At 46.6% G+C, this 22,555-nt stretch overlaps 1 protein-coding gene across 4 annotated transcripts in view; it reads right to left on the reverse strand.

Annotated features, from left to right (window-relative positions):
- Positions 1-22,555, reverse strand: part of LOC112466007 (AF4/FMR2 family member 4) — a 191,006-nt gene that overhangs the window by 17,326 nt on the left and 151,125 nt on the right. For all 4 annotated transcript variants that reach the window (XM_025033846.1, XM_025033847.1, XM_025033849.1 and 1 more), the window contains exon 7: positions 4,651-4,681. In XM_025033846.1, coding sequence (XP_024889614.1) covers positions 4,651-4,681 — 31 coding nt within the window. The remainder of the gene's footprint in view (positions 1-4,650; positions 4,682-22,555) is intronic.

The following is a 22,555-nucleotide window of genomic DNA, read 5'->3' on the forward strand; positions in this document are numbered from 1 at the left end:
GTGACTGTCCCCAGACGGCGAAACACATATTCAGCGAAGTCCTCCTCCTACGCGTATCCTATCGCGCGAATATTTTCGTTATAATTAATACGGCGTTAAACAAACTTGGGAGCATTATGGGAATGCATTATACACAAAATTCAAATAGACGAATAAAGCACGTATAGCAAAGAAGTAATAAAGCAAAATTCCACAGCATCGTCGCTCGAATTATAAAGCGTCTAGATTTTTTATTAGCGCGACTATACTAAAATTTCTCAAATTCCACAATCCACGAGCAGGAATATTTCTCTGATATCCTCTCTCGGGGCTAATACTGTCGCGAACGAGATAGAACAAAAACGAGTACTTATAGGTACATAGAGAGAGGCAATTTACTCGCGCGCGTCGAATAATCCTTAAACGCGTCCTCGTATATACCGAGAATTATACCTGCGACGCATTTCTCGAGCGGCATGGCATTGAACTCCTCCGACCTGGCGATTTTAATCTAGAGCGAATTTTTCATCGTCGTCGCAATCGCAGTTGGAAAAAGTCGCGACGCCAGGCACGGCGCGCGTCTTTTTATTTCACTCGTATAATCCGGTCTTCTCTCTTGCCTCCGCGTTTATCCGTGCGGCATCTTCGATTTGAGGCGCGAAGCAAACTCTTGTTCTCATTACTCTCGCGAGATAAGGTCGGACCACGCGCGCGCGCGTATGCCCCTTCTGATTACACACGTCTCCGTCGTTCGCACGTCGCGATCGAGTTGCGAAAGATGATCGGCGATGCCTGCGGTGCCATTCGACACCCACCCTCTCAGTGGCGCCGTATTGTAAGTGCTATCGATGTAAGTACATCGTAGACTGCCAGAGAAGCTCAGGAAATACAACCGAAAAAGACATTTATAGAACCAATCAATAAATTGACGCTCAAACCAAATCGAAATAATTAAATCGCGGAGAATTTAATTGATAGAACGTATATATATCGACGCGCTTACTAAACAGAATAATTATTCTATTTCTAATTACAATACCCACTTAACTGAACCTAATTACGCCTAATTAAATCTTGAATTAAATCTTAATCGAATCGCGACTAGGATTTTCGGTTATTGAACATAAATTGTTACTCGATAAAGAAGTTTATAAAGAGCTTTATAAATTATCCTCAAGTGCCCTGATAACGGAGTTTTTGTTCTTCACTCTCTCTCTCTCTCTCTCTCTCGTTTTATTCCGCCAATAAAGTACATGAATATTCACTTCATTCTGTCCTCAACGAATAAAATTTTTCAAATTGTGCGACGCGCAAATTTTAACCCCCAGCCTCGTAACTCTCAATTCACACTTAATAACTTGTCGTTCTTAACGTGTCTCGGCTCGCCTAACTTTTATAGCTCTCTCAATCTTTCAATTCTGAAAGTATTATGCATGATACAGTTATAATTATCAATCATATTTATATATATATATATATATATATATATATATATATATGCGCGTTAAGATTGGAAACGGAAACGTACGTAATTTATATATATATAAATTATATAAGTAAATAATTCAGTAATTTAATAATTACTTTACAATACAATTTAATTATTTTTATTCGCGTACGTTTCCGTTTCCAATCCTAACGCGCATCGCGATGGACACCCACGATTCGTGCAATTTGGACTTCGCTGTCGCGAATCTCATATCGAGGAAACTGCGGGTAAACCAACTGAATTCCCGAATACAAGCACCGCCGTTGCTGGTAATGGCGAAATATGGGCGCGAAAAGCTTGTAGCAAGAGATCTCCGGCGCGCGCAGCCGGTTTCCTATGTCGACGATGCTGCTTACGTCTGCAACTCGCGCACATACCGCAGATAGGTATCCCGATAACCCGTTATCGCGATTCGCGATATACAATGTGCACGCCGTGCGCCAGAAGACGCTCGACGAGGCACGAAATAATCGAGCGATCGGACGCGCTCGTAAATTTCGCGCGTGATCGGCGGACGGAACGTAAACGTGCGCGGGAAGAGTAATTATTAATTAACCGTTTTGCAATCGTGATCCGCATGCAACAGGAGTTGGATATTGAGAATTTCAGCTTTCGAGTTCAAAAGAGAGAGAGAGAGAGAGAGAGACTCGGGAGATTCAATACTCCAGTTATAAACTGAGAAAGTCACGAATAAGTCAATCCGACACAACGCCGGGGCTATTAATTGAAAATTAAAAATGGAGAATTACAAAAATACCTATAAGACTCGTGACGGAAATATTATGTACACGTTATTATCGAGCGTTCGCAAATAACCGAAACTCGTTATCAGCTCGTTTAAGAGTGATGTGACTTAAGCGCGTTATCGGATCGCGCAAGGCCACAGGCCGCTCTCGTCTGATAACGCACTCGAGTTTCTGGTTATATTGCAAACTAAGCAAATGGAATAATCTCCGGTGTTTTTTCACGGTACTTGGTGTATTTGCGGTCTATTCTGACTTTTATGAGCCGGGAACTGAAATTTAATTGCCCGCGTCAATCACGCGCCCGGAGAAAAAGAAAGATATCCCCGCGGAGGAATATCGAGATCGACCCCTAGAAAAAGGAGTGCGAGCTAGCGCAAGCGCAAAAGGAACCGTGTATATCCTTTGAAGGAACACGTTGATTAATTCATTTGGAGATTAATTCTCGGGACAATTCATTCTTTTGTTGTCAGAGAAAACATCGGGTATTAACGGATCAATTAGCGCTTTTAACTCTCCCTGTGTGAGCCGACGGGTGACAGCCGGCGGGCGATTAAATAATTTTCGCTTAGGGCACCGATTATGCACCCCTTCCGGGACAACATACGGCGCGTACAAATAAAAGATCGGCCGAAACTCTGCGGTTCGAGAGGAGCTTCGTGAAACACGAAGGAAAAAGGCGGTCCAGTCGCGGATGCCGCGACCTACTTCTCCATCGGACAAAAGCGTTGCGCGATGGCGGTTATTAGGAGGAGGGATCGTTAGAAGGGGGTTGAAGCCCTGGAAAAGAGCGGACGTGAGAGTGGGAGATACGTGTCCTGCCTCCTCTACCCTTTTCGTCGGCTCGTTAATCCCTTTCTCTCGCCCGCGAGCGAGTGCAACGGCGGCGTAAACGCCCCGATTCCGGGTGTCGTGCACACAACACCCGGATCGGCCGCCAATTCCCGTCTCCCGAAAATCCACCGACATCCGCGAATTCAATTTACGAGTCGCTACGTGCGTCGCAACCCCGCGCGATACTTTCGCCGGTTATACATCCGTACGTTTTAGTTTATCTCGCCGTGAGATCTAGATAGCCGGCATTATCGCGCGAAGGCAGAGTGTACCGATGAAGAGCGATAAACTACCTTGCCTTTGGAAGCGATTTTTTTGTTGTCGAACTCTTTGTTATAATTGTGATAACAAAAGTGTTACTATCTTTTGTTGTATACGCAATTTCAATAAAAAAATAAAGCAGTTCTAAATCGCGACTAATTAACTGTAACTAAAAAGACTATAGACAAGCCCAGCAAGAGCTGTTTATTTTTATCGAGTGCGATTAAATTAATAATATATGACGATCTATTTACCGTTTATTTATCGGCAGATTTGCCGAATCGAGATAGATACAAGCGCGATATATATCGCATCATCGTATACGAGGAATTTTTCTCCGCGGGAGGTTCCCAAGTTCACGAGGGAATTTCAGGGAACGGTCGGAAAGAAAGGCGACGATGGGGTAAGAAGACCCTGGTAAGTCCGTCATAAAAATGTACGAAGGGTTTCTACGAGAGGGGAAAGAAAGTTCTAACCGTTTCGCCGCGAAGGCAAGAAACCCATGACACGTGAGAAACTTCGAAACATCTTTATTAGCGGCGTCCACGTGCTGCCCAAACTCCTCTTCCTCGTTGTCGCGTGTATTTCCTTTCCAAATCCTTCGCGGAGTCTCCGTTCTCTTTTTGTCTCTTCCTTCATACGCGCACGTAACGCCCGATACAAGACACTTACGTCACCGTCGAACAATCCCCGTCGCCCGCGCTTCCCCGCCTTTCGTAATTTTATTCATCCCCGCGGGATTCCGCGACACTTTTTTTTCCGCGCGGATTAAAACTGCTTGTTTAAGAGTAAACAGCGGAGAGACCGCGTGACGATGTGTTTGCATGCGCGCGGCGGAAAACAAAATATTTGGCAAAATAGTCAACGTCCCGAAAAATTACGGCGCGCTGCACGGTTTAATTAAAAACCCCTGCGAGAATCTGCAGTAAACTTTACAGTTTACAATGTAACCAGTATATGTTTACCGACGCGCGCATCCTGCAATCGCTCTTTTATTTTATTATTCCATCAAATCCGCGCGCGGTTTGCCTCGCGGCCGACGTTAACTACGATATTACCTATTTAAACACTGCACTGTTAAGAAAACGCGAATTGCCTGACGCGAAGAGCGAGAGGGAAAAAAGTTATATCGATTACCCGACTCGAATACATAATTAATCGTGCGCGCTGCTCCCGTCGTCAACGCATACGAAATACACGTTGTCTTAAAGTAAAAAGTACCTTTGAATGTGTGTGTGTGAGGTCTCGACTAAGAAATGAGAACAGATAAAGTTACTTATGGGAGCTTCGTGCGAAAAGGTAAGAAAATGTTTAACATGAAAGTCGTTAGGTCAATGTACTTACGCAGACAGTCTGCTGGCGTTGTGCTGGCGTTCTGCAACAGAAAAAATAAGAACGGCAAAATTAGCAAAATTATTGTAGAGGCTTATTGTAGTCTGTCTAATTACCGGCCGCATGCATTACGTTAAACCGAATGTCCGGTGAGCGAATAATTAATGTGTTTGAATAAACAATCTGTCTAACTGGTAAACTCGTATCAAGTCAGTTTGAAGTGAACGTTTGTCTTCCTCCATTTGTAATGGAGAATAAAAAGAGACTCAAGTACAGTCTTGTATGATTAGGTCTGTTTTTTTATTGCTGGACTAATGTACGCTCTCTGTACTTAAAGTGAAATAGGTATATGTTTGCAATTTGGCGAAAGCGAGAAGGGAAGTTCTAGTGCAGCAATAAAAAACAGACCTATTAAATCTCTTCTTCAATTTTAGATGTTAAGTCTGCGCTCTTAGGAGAGAGACAACTTCCTATAACGAGTTTATATAACTTTTATGTGAGCACGTAGTGAGGGTTATTGTCAGAATCACCGTGACCCGAAGTATCGTGCAATTCAACAGGGGAAGTGCGGTTAACGACTTCGGGACAAGGCGAAAAGAGATCCAGGTAGGTTTGACGAAAATGTAGGTAGGTAGATGTACGAAGAAGCGGTTTGTCGTTCTACGCAACACACGGTCTTTCGAACCGGGACCGTCTGGTCGTGCGCGAGAAATTCGCCTTTAGAAATTCGATGACCTGCTTGCTGCCGCGACAGAAGGAGGAGGGGGAGGGGGACAGAGGAAGTAACGATGAAAGGAAGAGGTGGAAGAGCAGAGAGCGCGCGCGGGTCGACCGCCGACCGGCATTGCGTAAACAATGGCGTACACGCAACGTGCACGCATGCACACACAACGCATGTCATGGGAAAGGGACTCGGGGGAGCCCCCGGACGAGTCGCTCTGCGGCATGAAAGCGGAGAGAGAGAGCGGAGGGTATACGCGGCGTTAAATTCGAAATATAGAGGGCTGAACACACCGGGGCGGGCTAGCGCGCACATACACCGCCCGTCGTTACGGGGGGCGACGTAGTATTTTATCACCCTTATTTTACCACCACGCTCGTCTAATGTGGAAGCGCGTGCTTCGACGTTATTACGAAGCCACGCAAGAAATTGCTGCGGCAGCCGGAAATAATTCCGACAAGAAGAGGAAAAGGTTTCCTTATGTACGACCGAGAGATCTTTCACCCACCCCCTTGGATTCGTATTAGCATTAAACACTAAATAATTTTTTTTTATGTCGCATAAAATATGTTAAACGAGCCTTAACGAATAAGGTCCAGTTTCACAAGTGTCGGTTAACTTTTAATCTTAGATTAACTCACTCTTCGTCTCCTTCTAACGTCCTCCTTAGAAAAAGACAAAGAGTAAGTTAATCTAAGATTAAAGGTTAACCGACACTTGTGAAACTGGCCCTAAATGCGTCAGACAATTGCCGTTTTCTCCTCTTTATACACTTTTGCGCGTTTTTTTTTTTTTTTTTTTTTTTTTTAATAGATGGGAAATGTGTTTTGTAAAGATATTGTCTTCCTGTTGAGCGCACATTAAATAATTTATATTCACGATCAGAAGGCACTCGGTTATAATGTCAATAAATGATTGTATAATTGCACACCGAGGTATTATTCATCGGCCGTCATGGCCGTCATTTCAACAATAGGTACGAAATTATCCGGCGACCTTCCGCCTAATTATCAATATTCGTCGCGTTGCAAATCCACAGCGGTCGACTCGGGATGACTATGCGATCAATCAGTGACGCAACGCGCAACAGCCGCCACTCTCGATGTCAGGAAAATAATTAGCGCCGAAGTATCACGAGGCCGTTGCGTATCTTGTTAGCACACGTGTGTCAATAATCGAGCCGTGAGTCGCTTTGACTCCGCTTAAATCTCTCAACGTGAAAGTTTACGCCTCCGTAATTCTCACCCGGTGTCTAAATAAAATATTAAGTGCTTAAACGAAAGGGGTAGGTGTCTGTGCGTGATTTAATATTGTTCTAGAAATACGAGCGGTGTGTTGTTTCCCGCGATTTTCCGCGCGACTAGCCGCAAAGACGAGCGCGAATACGACTCGTATGAATAATTTCGCACGTTTAAATTTATCCACGCGCGGCGCGATCTATAAAATCACCGACCGATCCCTCTGCCCCCCCTTTCCCGCGGCAACCGGTCCAGAAACGCGGGGAACGGCCGGCCGCTCGTAGTCAGCTGGCGTGCTGATGATCATCGAGATTCGAAATTTGCCAGGCGGCGGCGTTCTCCAGGCGCGTAACAATGTCGACGTCGGGTCGACCCGTGCAATGCGCGCGCCACGCCGGTGCAACAATGCGCCGTGAATTCATCGTCGAGTTATCTCCGGCGGTGGCGAGCTCCGTGAGCCATTCGACTTGCCGTCGTCGTCGTCGTCTGCGATCGATCGACCTATCAAGATCGGGCAAATCGAGCGGCACGGAGCGAGGGCGAACCGAACGACTAGATGTTGCGCACCTGATGATAACAGAAGATAGCTGACACCGCCCTGAAGTAGCTCGAACCTGCTGAACATGAGTTATCGTCCACGTTGCTGCCGCTGCTGTTGCTGCTTCTGTCTCATGTTACTCACGTTGTTCGCTGCGCGAGTAAGACGCGGTCGTCCGGCAGCACGTTGCCAGGGATGCTGCGTCAAGATGCGACTTCTGGTGCTTAGGAATCCCCGAAGGAACTCGACTCTCGTCCGATCGCGTTAAATTACGCACACACCCGCGAGATTTTTCGAGATAATTCGTCGATTCTTCAAGATTAAATTGAGTTTATTATCAGTCCTGGATTTTCGTAATTAGATTTTAACGATGGGCTGAATTGAATTCGCACGACTCCGTTTACGAAACGGAGCTGTATCTTTAAGAGATATTTTCTTTTTGTTATCGAAGTGGATTACGTTCAGTCTTGTTATCGCGCCGCACAGTGCACCAGCGTGGAATCGGCTTTATCTCAGGAAATTGCGAGAGGCGTCTGCTTGCCGCACAAGCGGAGCATTCAGCGCACTTAAATACAAAGCTCACATTATCCGCGGAACATTGAAAATCCGCACGCGCGCGCGCGCAAGGAACGAATCGAAACTCGCGCCACACACGCGAGGTTGCACGGGTAAAAAAAAACTGGGCAAAAAGTTTTCTTCAAGGTTGCGTCAAGGAAACGTCAGATCAAGATCCACCGGAAACTCTATTCCAGCTGCGAGGCGTTCTCCAAAAGCCGGCGAACTTGCTCCGATATCCACGTCATGGCATCGCGCGAGGAAACGCTTCGCCCGTGAAGACAGGTGTGTCGGCGCGCGAAGAAATTCTTCAAGGTCGCAAATTTGCGAGGCTCCGAAACCCTCGGCGCGAACTTCGGAGGCGCGTTTCGTTAAAACTTGCGTCCCGCTCGCGAAAGTTGAGATTAACTTCCGGCGCCGTCGGCAAAAAAAAAGAGGGAACGGAGCGCGCGGTATCACGGGTACGGGCAGCGTGAAAAAAGAAGAGAGAGACCCCTCTTCAAGGTCGGCGAAGGGTGTGGATCCACGTTTCGCGCCGGAAGCGCCAACACGCCTCGCCGAGGCTCGCTTACACGTGAGTGACTGACCCAGACCCGACTAAATCCAGCTGGGAAAAGGTCCTCTCTTCGGGGTCATCTATGTACAAACTTTACGGAACTTGGCGCGGCCGCGCAACGTATGCCCCTCTTCTCGGAGGGGGCGAGCTCTGAAAAACGAGTGCGCTGGCGACACGTGTACCAGTCCGATCGCTTCGGCACTGCTTCCTCCTCCGTCGATTAATTGTTCCTACTGCGTGCGTGGAAGGAAGTAATTGTCATTCCGGCGACGTTCGCGACTGAAGGTGACGCACGCGTGAGCACGCGAACGATGACAGGCGGACAATAAGGCGGTCAATAAGAACGCCCGGTCCCCCGTGAAATGGGACCTTATCTTCGGGGAACGCGATGCGCGTCGAGGCTTCACGCGCGCAACTCTGATCGCGACACTCTCGCTGACGCGACTGATCGGGCCGAGCGAACGGATCAGCGGCCGTGAACAACAAGCGTCACGTCCATGAATTCAGATCGCCGCCCCCCTCGAAAACTTCCGGCGATGGTGCTCTGAAATTATCGATTTTGCGTCACTTGGCGTGACTCGGGGGTTTCACTCGCTTAATACGTTGCACGGCACGAAGCGCGCAAAGTCCTTACTGCGCTTCACAAAGCCCGGAAATCTTAATTACAAATTTTTTTCGCTTTTCGCAACGATGCGCGATGTAGATCGCGACATTGTTTGATGTCGCTTCGCGAGGAGTCGTGGAATGCGGTCGCCACGTGAGCGACTTAAAAAAGTCGTTGAAGAGATTCTTTTCCTTTGTGCTCCAGTCGCGGCGGGAACGAAAACTCGTTGCAAAATCAAACTCGGATCGATGACACACAGGTTTCCTCGTAATTTCTCGTCAACGTCGCCACGACGGCGGTACAATTGATCGCCGCGAAACAAATTTTAATGAGACGGTGATAACTCGCTGACGACAGCGAATGATAAATATGCGCGCGGAGAGGACGCTTTATGAAGAACGTCACGCGATATACTTCATCCGCGAACCAATAGGGACGCGCGCGCGTCAGTTGAACCTCGTTTTGAAACTCAACACCGATCGATACTGCGCACAACTTTGTCCGCACGTAATCCCCCACCTCCTCATCAACATTTCACGGCGAGTAGAATTTAAATGAGCTTCAAGCTCGATGACACGCACGTTGATTAATTCAAGCATGCATACGCCCGATGATCGCACGCGCATCTCCGCTTTTGTTGTCGCTCGCGCTCTCTCCGTCAAATTGACCCCCACAACGGCTTTTGCCACCGTGAAACACTTCACACTCGTGAAACGATCGATAACAGCGCAAACTTGCAAATCGCACGGTCAACACTTTTGGCCGACGCAGATTTAAATGTCACAACGCCAGGCTCGATGACACGCGACGTGCCTTCTCGTCCGCGTATTACACAATCGATAGGGGACGAAGTAAAAACCCCTTGGTTAAAGGTTCCAATCTCCTTTTCACCCTCGACTTCGCCCGAATCGATCGATCGGTGCTATAACGGCGCAACCTTAGGAATCCTCGTCAACTCGTAGTCGCTGTGTGGTCTCGCTATATCGGAGCGAGCCCAAGTAGAAATTAATGGAACCTTCACGAAGAGCTTCTTCTTGTCGCACTCGCAAACTTCGATCGTCTAGAACTGGTTCGCGGGTTCCCGGTAACGCAATACAATCGACTGCAACGGTAGAGGAATTTAAATCGCGCCAGCGCGAGCGCGGCGCGTACGGTCTTAGCGACGCGCGTCGGTTGACTGAAGCTCGAAGGGGCCCCTTCTAGTCGGGCGGCATCGCTGCGCGGCACGATTTTCTGCTTACTACCGCCGCTGCTGCTGCTCGCCGCTGTTGCTCGCTGCCGGGTGGCGCGCCGCGCCGCGCCGGTGGTACGGTAAACGGGCCCCGGAGAACACGCGCCAACGAGAGGGGCCCCTGCGCGAACGCGAACGCGCGCAGCTTGGCGAGCAGACGGTCGCTTCACCTGCGCGAACCGAGGGCTTTGTTACGTCTCTCCCCCCTCCCTCCCTCTTGGGCAACGCGACGACGGGGCCCGTTGGGATCCGCGTCGGGGCCCTACGAGCGAGGCCGACGCAAGAGCGAGAGTGCGCCTATGCCGCCTATATATACCGTTCGCAATATCGCGCGCCGTCGAACTGCTGTCGTCGGGGTTGAAGAACCCTCCTTCGAAAAGCGGGAAACTTCGGCAAGCGGGAAGCTCGGCTCGATTGAGAGATTTATGCGTGTTTAGGTTGCCAGGGGAAACCTTTCTCCCCGGGATTTATCGACGATCCCGCGCGCTCGTCGTTGACTCTTACACGGGGTGAAATACAAAGGTAAATACTACTAGGAGAATAAAAAAATCTCTTAACATGTAATTCTGGGCGTGACTTTCGATTCGCAGGTCTTAATTTGCCGATCCATTTTCGAGACGAATAAGAGAACGTTTTACCCGGAGAGGGCAATAATTGAATCCAAGTCACGGAAAATCTTTCGAGCGTTTGTCTTTGTTAAGTTCCTCCTCCACGCTATACTCGTTGTTTATCGCATAAGGAAGGGAATGTATGTTTCCGACATTCGCGTATAGCGTACCGATACACTGTTTATAGCGGCTTGGATTTCTGCATTCATTCCCCCGGCCCTTACAACTTACTCTCGTATTTCATTGCGCTACGGCTTTTACGAGCAGTGGAAGTTTATCGCGGAATCCGAGCCGCGACGTGACTAAACTCGGCTCGAATTAATGTATTCAATGACGCGAGGTTCATCGATGATCGGCGCTGCAATTGCTTGTTTAACTAGCTCCAGTTTATACCGACTATCCACCTGATAGATTATGCGAGTTAACAGCATTAAAACCAATACGGCATACGAAGGAAGTGAATAAATTAAAGATAATTATTTAGAAATATATAAATCCGTAAACTGGGAAGATTTTCAAAATATACTTTACTTCTTTATAGACTTCATAAATAATAAATAATAAAACGCTTGTACAACGATTCGGAGCCGAATTATATTTTTACAATTGCTATCGAGTCTGCGTATCGTGATGGGATAACGCGAACCCACATCGCTGTGTATCAAAACTTTATATTTTTCTAGAAAACTTCAATCATATTTCAACGTTCCGAAATTTGCATTTTACGCCTCTCTCCCATTTCTACTTCATTCTACATACATATATATATTTTGTAACATTTCTTTATCTGTCGCGAGAAAGTTGTTCCGAAACAAGATTGTCTGCTTTCTTCCCGCTATTGAATTATGTGCGCCGCTCGTTACTTCGATTTCCCGAGCTTTTTCAGGACGATCTCGCCGGGAGGGGCCGTGACGCCTCGTAACGATAAAACGCTTCGCGCGCACGCAGCCGGGGCGATGATGTATCGCCCGGAACGAGCCGGAGCGAAGGAACAATGAATAACCACCGATCGACGGTGCGCGATGCATCGCGCGATGCGAACGGCCGATAACGATAATTACGAGAAAGCGTTCTCGCTCTCTTTAAAAAGCGACCGCGTTGTCGGGACGCAAATATTGTTACAGCGCGGCCGCGCTCGTGCGCCTTCTTCATCGAGGTGGAGTGCCTTTACACCCACCGAATCCGAGGCGTGTCGTCGTGTCCTCGCGTGCGTGCGTGCCGTGTGTCGCGCCGCGAATGCAACACACACGCCCGACGAGAGCGCATCGTGTATAAGTGGTACTCCGATGCATCGAATAAGGGCCTTCGCCTTTCCCCGTGCTTGCCAGCCTACTCGACGCACACCTGAAGCATTCTCGAGGCGCCCGCTGGTTTCCTTACCCCATTACCCCTCTCCCCCCTTTCCCTCTTCCTCTTCGCGACTCGGTCGGGCGAGGGTGCGGAAATGCGTACGCCCCGCGATTCGATATGCATCAGAGACGACACGCTAAACGCTAAATGCTCGATCGAAAATGAAGCGCCGTATAACAAGGGCTTTGAAATTCACGGGCCCGACCGGATTGTTAATTAAAACGACGCGAGTCTCAGGCCGTGGAATATTAATATTCAAATTATCTACGTAAATCCTATCAAATTGACGGCTCGATAAACTTCGAATTTTTATATAAATACGTTTTGAAAACCGGTAAAATGCGTACCATTTCATAAAGTTTGCACGATGCAGAAACGATTGCGATGCAATATTTAACCACCGTAATTATCCTGGATTACCAATATGAAGCTTTTAATACGCATGCAGAATTATTACAAACAAATCTGAAAAAACTAATGAAATTAACAATTTCTACTTACATTGCGTTTATTTTTCCTACACACAGATAAAAAAACCAATATTTTTCGAACAGCAACGAGAATTATGCAAAAAAATCACTAACGACTCCGCGTTGCGAATCCAGAATTATTTATATTTGCACAATCATTTTTGCACCGTTACACAAACGGGAATTTTTCCGAAAGAGCGCCTCGAAAGTTACTTGAATGCTACTGCGCAAAATGAAAAGTTCGACGGAAATATTCGGTGGCCAGTTGTTGCTCGTACATGCGTATCGATCGATGTGTTCATCCGGGTGCGCGCGCGCGCGCGCGCGCGCACGCATTCACGACCTGTGTTTATGTTAATGTGTGCGTGCGTGCCGGCCGTGAACGGAATCGCGTCCGTGTATTATTAAGGCGTATAGTTAGCCGGCACACGCCAGGACGGCGTATGGCGGCTCCGTGTGCACCTGTTTGACCAAAAGGATATCTGGTTTGGACCACCTTGCCTCCCCGTCGCAACTCTGTCTTTCGCTCCGCGCTCCGCCGTCTTCGCCGCCCTCTCTCTCTCTCTCTCTCGTCCTCCTCCGTCTTCATCAGCCGTCATAATTCTCAGTATTTTTCTCCTCCCGCTCCCGCGCGTCTCGATAGGATAATCCACGAGAGGAAATCATGACGCATTATGCGGCCTCGTTCCCGAAATTAGGTCCCCGAGAGCAGACCAGACGTCGATATGACCCGAGGGCAAGCGATTTGGCGGCCAAGCTTCGTTATTTTGATGACGAGGGGATGACGTTATTCCGGGAATAAAAATCCCCGAACTCGCCCTTCCGCGCCGATCTTCGTAAATATCCGCCGATTAAATACTTATTTTTTTTCTTATGTCGGGCAAAAATGTATTCTCAACCTCGGCGAGACGCGATCGATGGAAAATTCATTTGTATCCGGCGAGCCGAGCGAGACGTTTCTTTTTATACTTTTATAGTCGCCCCAATGGGCGGATCCTACAGTGCGTATTAATTACGCCTACCGATATCCGACTTTCGATAATTGATTACGTTTCGCCTCCTTCGTTGCAACCGGCAACGCGATGCATCGCGCGGCACGCGCATTACGTTTATTGGCGCGATATACAACGAATTGTTTGTGCGCCGCTATATCGCGATGACGCGGATAGAGTCCGCCGATGATGGCGATAAGTCATTCTCGACAGAGATCTACGACCCGCACCTCCTGCCTTTTCCACGCGTAGTAATAATGCAAAGGAAAACCTAACGCAGAAGTTGCTATTTAAAAGCGTGTTTTCATCACACCTTCTATTCTGAACTGACGAATCATCGATTGGAATGTTATCGCGGATCGAACAGTAAATATCCTCCTATCACATGTGCGGGAAAGAATTCTAAATTGAGCTTTGGAGCCTCAACGTCGATGAAGAGTCATATTTCGAAATGTCATCCTGTTAATATATAATTCACGCAATTTTGACATATTCACGATATAGAAGCATGACTTGCAAAAGCGAAACGTTTTTATTACAAGGCTGTCACTGGTAATAGTGCTGATAACAGATAACAAGTGTCAATTCCTTTATTTACTATCAAAAGAATTACCTCAAAGTTCTTGACAACGTATTTTATTGACATATCGTAACCAGCGTTCCACGATGGCACCTGCCTGCCGTGTTAAGAGAAGAAACAACGTTGCGGACCAACATATGCATTTCGAAATTAATTAACCACAGCTGGGAACACAAGCTGATAGCGTGACTTGGATTCTTCCGATCGAATATCGCAAAATGTCGTGCCGCAATTACGAAACTTATTTAATTTTGATCCACTTGCAACATAACAGTCGCATAAAATGCGACAAATTAACATTTTGATTATAAGGCTGGTATAAAAATAAACATAAGCATCACGGAAGCGAGCTGTGTTTAACATGACTATTTCATGTTTTCGGCAATACTTCGCTATTTTATTGAAATACCGTAATGTGCATTCGTGATATTACTACAGGCGATGTCACTCCTTGTTAAAGAAGGAACATCGTTGCGGGTAATACACGGGCGTTTCAAAATTACTTCAGCATAGCCGAGAAACGTAAGTTGTCAACGTGACCTAGATTTGTCCGTGGTGCCACTACGAAATTCTGAGTCACTTCCAGGTAACCGATTGCCTCCTCGCATACGACGTCATGTTAAGCAATACCTTTCATTGTTGTTCGGCCGGCTGATGATAGGGAATTACTTGACTGTAACGCTTAATTTGCATCCGCAGGAAAGAGCGGCGTGCTGACGAAGTGAACGTAGGCGAAACGCGAAGAAGTGCATTACCGAGGCATAATATCAAAAGAGAAGAGCCGACAACAAATGCGACCCCTCCCCCTCCCCCACCCCTCCCGCCCGCAAATAAACGCAACGATGTAATTATGTAATGTCGTTCTATACTGTCTACCGAACGCGATCTGCAATTACATTTAAAAAGGGAGGATACATTTCCGTTCTAAATTCTAAAATTTCTAAATATATTAGCTTACAATTTGCTGAGAAAAGAAGAGACCTGCAATTGTTATGTTAATTAATAATGTCCTTTACTAATTTTCTTGATTTCATTCCACTTCGCCACTCCTTTTGATTTACGTAAGGAACAATCTATCGCATTACTTCAAACAAAAGGCTGAACGTTATATTTTCAATTTTAAAATGGAGTATAGACAATAAAGAAACTTTGCGCCGTTGTCCAACAAAGGGCAGCTCGCATTTATTGGCAGGTTATTCGAGTTTACCTGTAAAAAAAGCTCCCGCTTTTTTTTCGCGTTATCAAGTGCAGAAGAAGCGAGGCTACGCGTGACAGCTTTGTTATATATAAACAGTGCAATAAAAGCATGAGCGAAATACGTTCTTTTATCAATAAAAGACAAGTAAAATAAAGTCAAATAAAACTATCAAACGGTTTCTTATTCACTGAAAAACCCTCCATTGTCACTTTGTTTTCTAACAACGATGTTGCAGCGCGTTAATCGAGGTCCAAGACCACGATAAGGGGGAAGAAAGAGAGAGAGAGAAAGAGAGAGAGAGAGAGAGAGAGAGGAGAGAAAAAACACCCAGAGGGAGTTGTGACTTTTCTAAAATAACTCGATTCTAAAACGGGTTAAAGGAAAACATTACGTGCCGTCCGTTTTTGACTGGAGGGTTGTACAAGAATACGTAAAATGTCATACGGTCGGCGAAATCTGAGTCTTTTGCGTCAAAAGGGGGAATGGGGAATATCACGTCGGAGAGGATGGGGCAAGCTGCGCCATATACGCGGGAGGGATGCGAGGGAAAAACGTGAGTCGACATGTGCCACCGGCCGGCGCGGCGCGGCGCGACGCGGTGCATGGCGACGACCCAGTTTGCCGGCACTCCAGGGCGTCCCCCGATGCGGAATCGACTTGCATAAACGCTACCGCTACCGGCGGGCGGCTCCTTCGAGCTTATCCAAACGTATCTAGAGCGGCTTTGCATCTCCATTCCGCTTGGCCGGGTCGTCCCGCCCGCAATTGCGAAATGTCCCGTCTGCGTCGTCGTCGGGTTCGGTTTTTCGAGGGGCCATCTCGAGCGAACGTAAAATCGCGAAACGAACGGGGTCCGGCATTCGACAGAGAAATGGATTCTATCTATTGGAGACACTTGGTCCCTTGCTTCGTCCAATTTTTCGTGTTACGACGTAACAAAAAGTGGAAATTTTTACTTCGGGCAAAATAAATTTAGAAAAAAAACATATTTAATATTTTTCGAATTGCATCAATGAAAAAGAAAAACGATAGAGATTTGCGAAGAAAAATAAAACTTAAAAATCGTTCACGGCGAAACACGGTGCTCGCGTATTTCTATTGCGTTCATTTGCGTCGTAGGAGAATGTGCTGAGGCTCATTCACCCGCCAGGTGCATAGTGCTCGTCGTCTCGGGCCAACGAATGACGATGCACAAAGTCGGCCAGGACCGTGGCACACGTCAACGCGGATAGTTATTAACGGGTTGCGCAGCGCGACGACGCGATATTCTCGGGAGTTCTCGTCGGTCGGAGGCAAAAGTTATCCCGACTTCGGAAACTTCTCGAGGAAGGCTGCTGGATAATTCTCTCTCTATCTCTCTCTCTCCCTCCCTCTCTCATCCTTTGGAGCACTTTGAGTTTTGATGGTTTCTGACCCGCGCACGACGTGAACGAGGTTGCAAATTCAACACCGTTGTGCACGTGGTTCGCCGCAAGTGCATCGTAAAAGAAACGATACATATTGCGACAGGATGACGCGGTGCAATTCCCGGATCGAGAGCGCAGTTATGTTCCGAGCAAGAATGTTCGCGGTAAACATATATGGCTGATACCGAATGCGATAATGAAGCTTTAACCGCGTTTGAGGATTAGGAAGAAAGGCAGCGATTTTCGAAGCAAAGCAATCGTGAGTAAAACGAGATGTAAAATGAATTATTTTTAAAAAAAAGTTCTACCCTAGAAATATCAGAAATATACTTTCAGGGCTTTCTAAATAATAAAAAAATAAGTTTTGAATATTGTCCTTTTTCTAAAATAGCGAATTCAATTATAACGTTGGAAAAAAAACCATCAACGGGTTAGTCGATTTACTATTCTTATTACTACTTGCAGCGCGGAATCGCTAGGAATTTACGCGAACATTACGCGACTCTGTAATTATTCACCGCGTCGTTAAATACTTTACAGAATGTAAAACGCGGCTCTGCATACGCAGCTATAAGCAACGCATGAAATTTTAAAAGTTCGGCGGCTATGCCGAACACAACCGTGGATATTTTTAACACATATATTTCCAGTTTCGCGGCATATAAACATTGCATGGCGCTGCTTGCTCTCTTTAGGGCTGGAAAATTCGAACGGGAAATACCTCAGGCCACTACCTCGCGCTTTTGCGCGGCTTTCAACAAAAATCCCGTCCGTGCGCGCAAAAGTGAATTATACGTTTCTACCGAAGTGAAAAGTTTCCGCTGGAAAACACGGACTTGCTGTAACCCGTCACCTGTCTACCTTTTCTCCTACCGTCTTTTCCGCCACTGTCGGAATAAATTAATAGGCGACTCGAAATGCCGACTATTCCTTTTTTTATGGAAGCTGAGTAGCGATAAAATGAAAAAAAAAAAAAATACGCGAAGTAACTACGCAGAATTAGAGTACGTTCGTGACATAAGATTAAGATTATATATAAATAAAGCTCTAACGCCTACAAAATTTGAAAAGTAACGAAATCTCGACATTAAATACGGCCTTAATTCCTATAACGTTCATTTTACAAAAATGTACATAGAAAGTTTAGTCCAATACAATTTCATCTTTTCAATCACACGATTCAGAAAATCAAAACTGATAAATCATACTACGCAAATGAATAAATAATTACTTTAACTCACCCTATCGGGCGAAGTCCCTTAGGCACGTGATGGGAAAAGGAATTCGAGGGCGCCTTCCCCTAACACTGCCATGCTATACACCATCCGATAGTAACCAGATTGACAATACGACGTATGGCGGATTAGAGGATCGCTCTCGGCCTGGCATTGAGCTTAGCCCGCTAATAATCGATATACTCAGGCGAAGGTCGTACGCCTTCGCGGCATCTCCGGTTATATTCGGTAATTCTTTCGTTCGCCCTCCCTTCACCACCCCCTCCCGGCCAAGCGATTGCTTTCCTGCAGGAAACCATCGCGTGTGTATCCATCGGCCATCGATCGGCAAACCATAGCAGACGGCCGCGGCCGGTTGAACGCTTCGATTACTGATGCACGGGACAAGCTGTAGAGATCGTGCATGGTTAGTTAATATTAGAGAATTTCGCAGAATTCAATTATTTCGCCGGTTTTATTACATTATTAATTTGTACGACCGATGTTGGCCGATGCTCATTTATTGTATCTCGTTGGATGCAACTTTCATGCGCTGTCTTCGTGAACACGAAAGATGCTTTTCCTTTGCAACTTTTCGTTTTACGGTTCCTATTTAAGAAGTGATTCTCGCTGAGAAGTAACTAACATCAAGAACACGTACGCGTGAAAGTTTCATTTACAGAAAACAGCAAATAAAAATACTCAAAGTATAAATAAATATGCTTGATTGGATGTAGGAGAGAAGAAGAAGTCAACTCTACGAGCTCGTTTCGATCGCTACGTCAGTATGCACGTAACGGAGTAACGGAATTTATTACGCTAAATTTCACATATTCTCAAGCAGCTACTAAGTCAAACGTAATTCCCGAAGCCTTCGCCGTATCTCTGGGAAGAAAACCGATGACTCTTCCGAAAGTTGATGTCAGTGCTGCCGAGGCGCAAGCACCCTCCCTCGTGAATAATAAAAGCGTAGCGTTGCCGACTCGATCGCCTCGAGCTCGAGGGGTTAGCTGTCGCGCGCGCGCGCACACACGGAATCGCGTGCACGTATACGCGCCGCGCACACGCGAGGTCTACGGCGCGGGCTTATGCAAACTGGGTCACACGATGACGTTTACAGACATAAGCCTAAACCCGACGATGAGTCGGGTCAGTCTGGGTTCGTCGGCCTTGAACCTACGGTGGGAGAGCGTTAAATGGCAGGACGCGGCGCGGCGCGGCGCGGCGCAGGACGACGAAGGCTCTTCCTGCGCGTTTTTACGGCACGGCGACGCCGTGAATGCTTAAACGGCTCATTTACATCGGGGCCCTTTCCGCTAATTTGCGCGCCCCTTCATCAGCGCGAGACCCCGAACGCTGCTGGCGGCGACCGGCGAGAGCGCGCGGCTTTGCCAGTAATTATACGTGTTTGAAGCAATTACCGGCGCGCGAGAACGATTTTCATAAGGGAGCCATTATTTCGCGTATCGCTAATATCATTGTCTCCGCCGGCGTTCGCCGCCGCGAAATTATCGCGGAAGGCGATCCTCGACGATTAACATCCTCCGATAATTAATTAATTAACGCTTACATAATCAGCGCCCGGGCCGAACAGCCTCGCGTTAACGTCGCGCGGTCCCAAGTACACGCGCTATTTATTATTCGCGGCAAGCTTCGGTAATTCGACATCAATGTCAGTAACTGGTTGTTTAGCGCACGCGGCATGTTCCGATTCAGATTTGCATGATATTAAATTCTCCTCGTGTAATTATACACGCCATTCCGCTAGAAAATGTTGCCCGGGTAACAAATCGGTTCAGGTACATCATTTATAATGAGAGATAAAGTTACTCGAGTTCAGAAAAGTTGTTTCCTTCATTGAGCGCAACCTTGTAAACTTGTAGCGTAACATTGCACTTTTATTTGTGTCTCTTCGAGAACTTTAACGAACGAATCATTTGCGATATTACCGCTATAATCACTCCGCAAACGCTAATTCTCATCACGCAGGGACAGACCAAAGATGGTTTTTTTTTTGCATCACGCGAAAAAAAGGAAACAAATCCTTGGCAAAATCCCCGCTAAGATCCTTGGTAAATTACGGCAATGACTACCGCCGTCCGGGATTCGAAACAAAACAGCGAACGGACGACGAGAGGGAGAATGTTAAACGAGCCTGAGGAGTTTTAATCGAGTCGTTCATGCTACTACCGCTCCCCCCCTCGTATTTCCCCACCCCCTCGTCCTCTCTCGGTCAGAGGAGCAAAAGACTTGGTTAGAGACGTCGTTTCGCCTCGTCGTTGACTTCCGCTCGATTTGCATCCGACAGTCGCCCCGATATCGACCTTATGAATAACCACACCGACGAGTCGGATCACCGACGAGGGGCTGGAATCCCCTTGCGGCCCCTTCACGGAAGAATCCCCCATCGTGAGAACGCAATTCTGCGACAATACAGGATAAAGGACAGGTCGCGGAAAATACAAGCGCCATAATCTTGACTAATCGCCTAAAGATAGTAATATGAACGTGCTTTTACTACGTGCGTAATATGATTGCAATTTAATTATGTAATTGCGGTATTGTGTAAATTTTGTTTAATATCATATCGACATTGATAAAATAAATGGTTTAGTAGTAATAATAATAATAGGAGTAGCTGTGTCATTTGGAACAAGTGCCGTTAACATAGCGGTACTACGGTCTCCAGTATTATGAATATTACATTTTCAATAAAATCAGTATCTAATAATTAATAGTAATAGGGAAGTACTAATTAATTAACATAATTAACTTTAATCTTCTAAAAAAAGATAAAAGATAACTTATTTTGAACTAAATAACTTATTTAAAACTAAATAAGAAAAGTTCGAATTTCAATAACGCGACGTCGAGTATAATAAATACACTCGGGAGTGATTGAGTACTTCGTAGTCGCACGCGAATTTCTAGAAAAATTTTTCGTATCTTTCATATTTCCATCTTTCACCCGCATGTCCCATCTTCCAGCGCACGACCAACCTAATAATGCGGCAATGTATATCTTTCTTTTTCTCTCTCTTTCTTTCTCGACCCTTTTCGACTTTGCAATTACGCAAAAATCATTCACAAATTTTTCCTCCTCGCGCACCAGGCACACGCGCCGAGAAAATACGGAAAGTACGCGAACGTTATCAAAGGTTTACTCGGCGGAATATCCGAACACACAACGACGGTGTGCGCGCGGTGCAAAAAGAGAGAAGAGGCAAAGCGGAGAAGGGAGGGAGGAAGAGGAGGTGGAGGTGGGTCATCGACTTCCTCGATGTGACGCAACGAGCGCACACATGTGCACCGCGAATACATCCACATTCGTGTGCTCACGTATCCCACACGGAGACTCCGCGAGAGTGAGCGGGTCTCGCCCCGTTAACCTCTTCCTTCCGGAAATGGCCCTCTCCCTTCTCCCGGTGCGCACCGACGAATCCTTCGAGAGGACCGTTCCGCGTCGAGTTCCGCAACGAAGAATTTCAAGTGGAGAATTTCGGCGCGGAGTTGAGTCACGCGAGCGCGTTCTCGCGTGGTGGCTAATATTACTCACGATTTTCCTCGGAACCGCGCGCGCGTCTCCCGTTTGTCGCGGCCGGCGGTAAATTCGGCGTGGCAATTGATTAAGGAGGGTGTAATCCCGGCGGTCGAGCATTTCGCTTGAATTTACGTGACTCAGCAGGGAACTCTCGGAAATACGATCTGAAGGAAATTACACGGCTTACGATAACTAAGCGCGGATCCCAACTACGCCACTCCTCTTAGCACACTGCGCATTGTACACACAAAAATAATTGAACGCAAGTTATACATAATTAAATAGCGACACAAATTCCCGCGGGACTCGGATAGAGTGAGATAATTGAAAATTCGAAAAATATCTCTTTAAAGAATATCGCGGTATACACATTCGGTGCAATATCGCGATAAAAGGAAATTAATCAAAACGATTTCATGATTTCAATCTCGCAATTGAAAACCTATTAAACGGCCGACAATAAAAACGCGCGCAGAGAAAGACATGCAATTCCCCTTAGCCGTACTTCATTACGCAGAAATCGATCAATTAATAACCATAATGCGTAACAATGTTCCCCTCGCATTCCCCTCAATTTATTACATATAAACCTAAATTAATTAAATCATCGATAAATTTAAATCCGCGATTTATAGGACCGCTTTAAACGGTTAACGTGGAAATTTTCACGAGGACGTGAATAATAAATACAGAACGCAGATAAAACATGCAAATCCTCCGATGTATCGAATCGCGATTAACGTAATAAATCAGTCAAACAATGAACTACCTATCAGCACAATGTGCGCGACGGCAATTCTTGCGTTTCCTTCAAACTTCCGAGACGAGAACGGTCATAATCGTAAAAGCGCGCGCGGGGCGACGTTTTACCTAACTAAACGCGTTAAACCTCGCGACGGGAACGCGTTAAGAAAAAAATAGAAGAGGGTTCTCGAGAACGACGCGCGTGAAAGCGCCGCTAATAAAACGCAAACCGGTCGATGGCGCGAATCGGTTAATACATGGATTCGCACGGTTATTCACACGTGCGTGGAACGATTCGAGAGACGTAACGAGGGCACAAGCTGGAAGAGAGAGAGAGAGAGAGAGAGAGAGAGAGAGAGAGAGAGAGAGAG

This window comes from Temnothorax curvispinosus, unplaced genomic scaffold (genome assembly GCF_003070985.1).
Source record: "Temnothorax curvispinosus isolate PA1 unplaced genomic scaffold, ASM307098v1 QBEX01015766.1, whole genome shotgun sequence".
NCBI lineage: Eukaryota > Metazoa > Arthropoda > Insecta > Hymenoptera > Formicidae > Temnothorax > Temnothorax curvispinosus.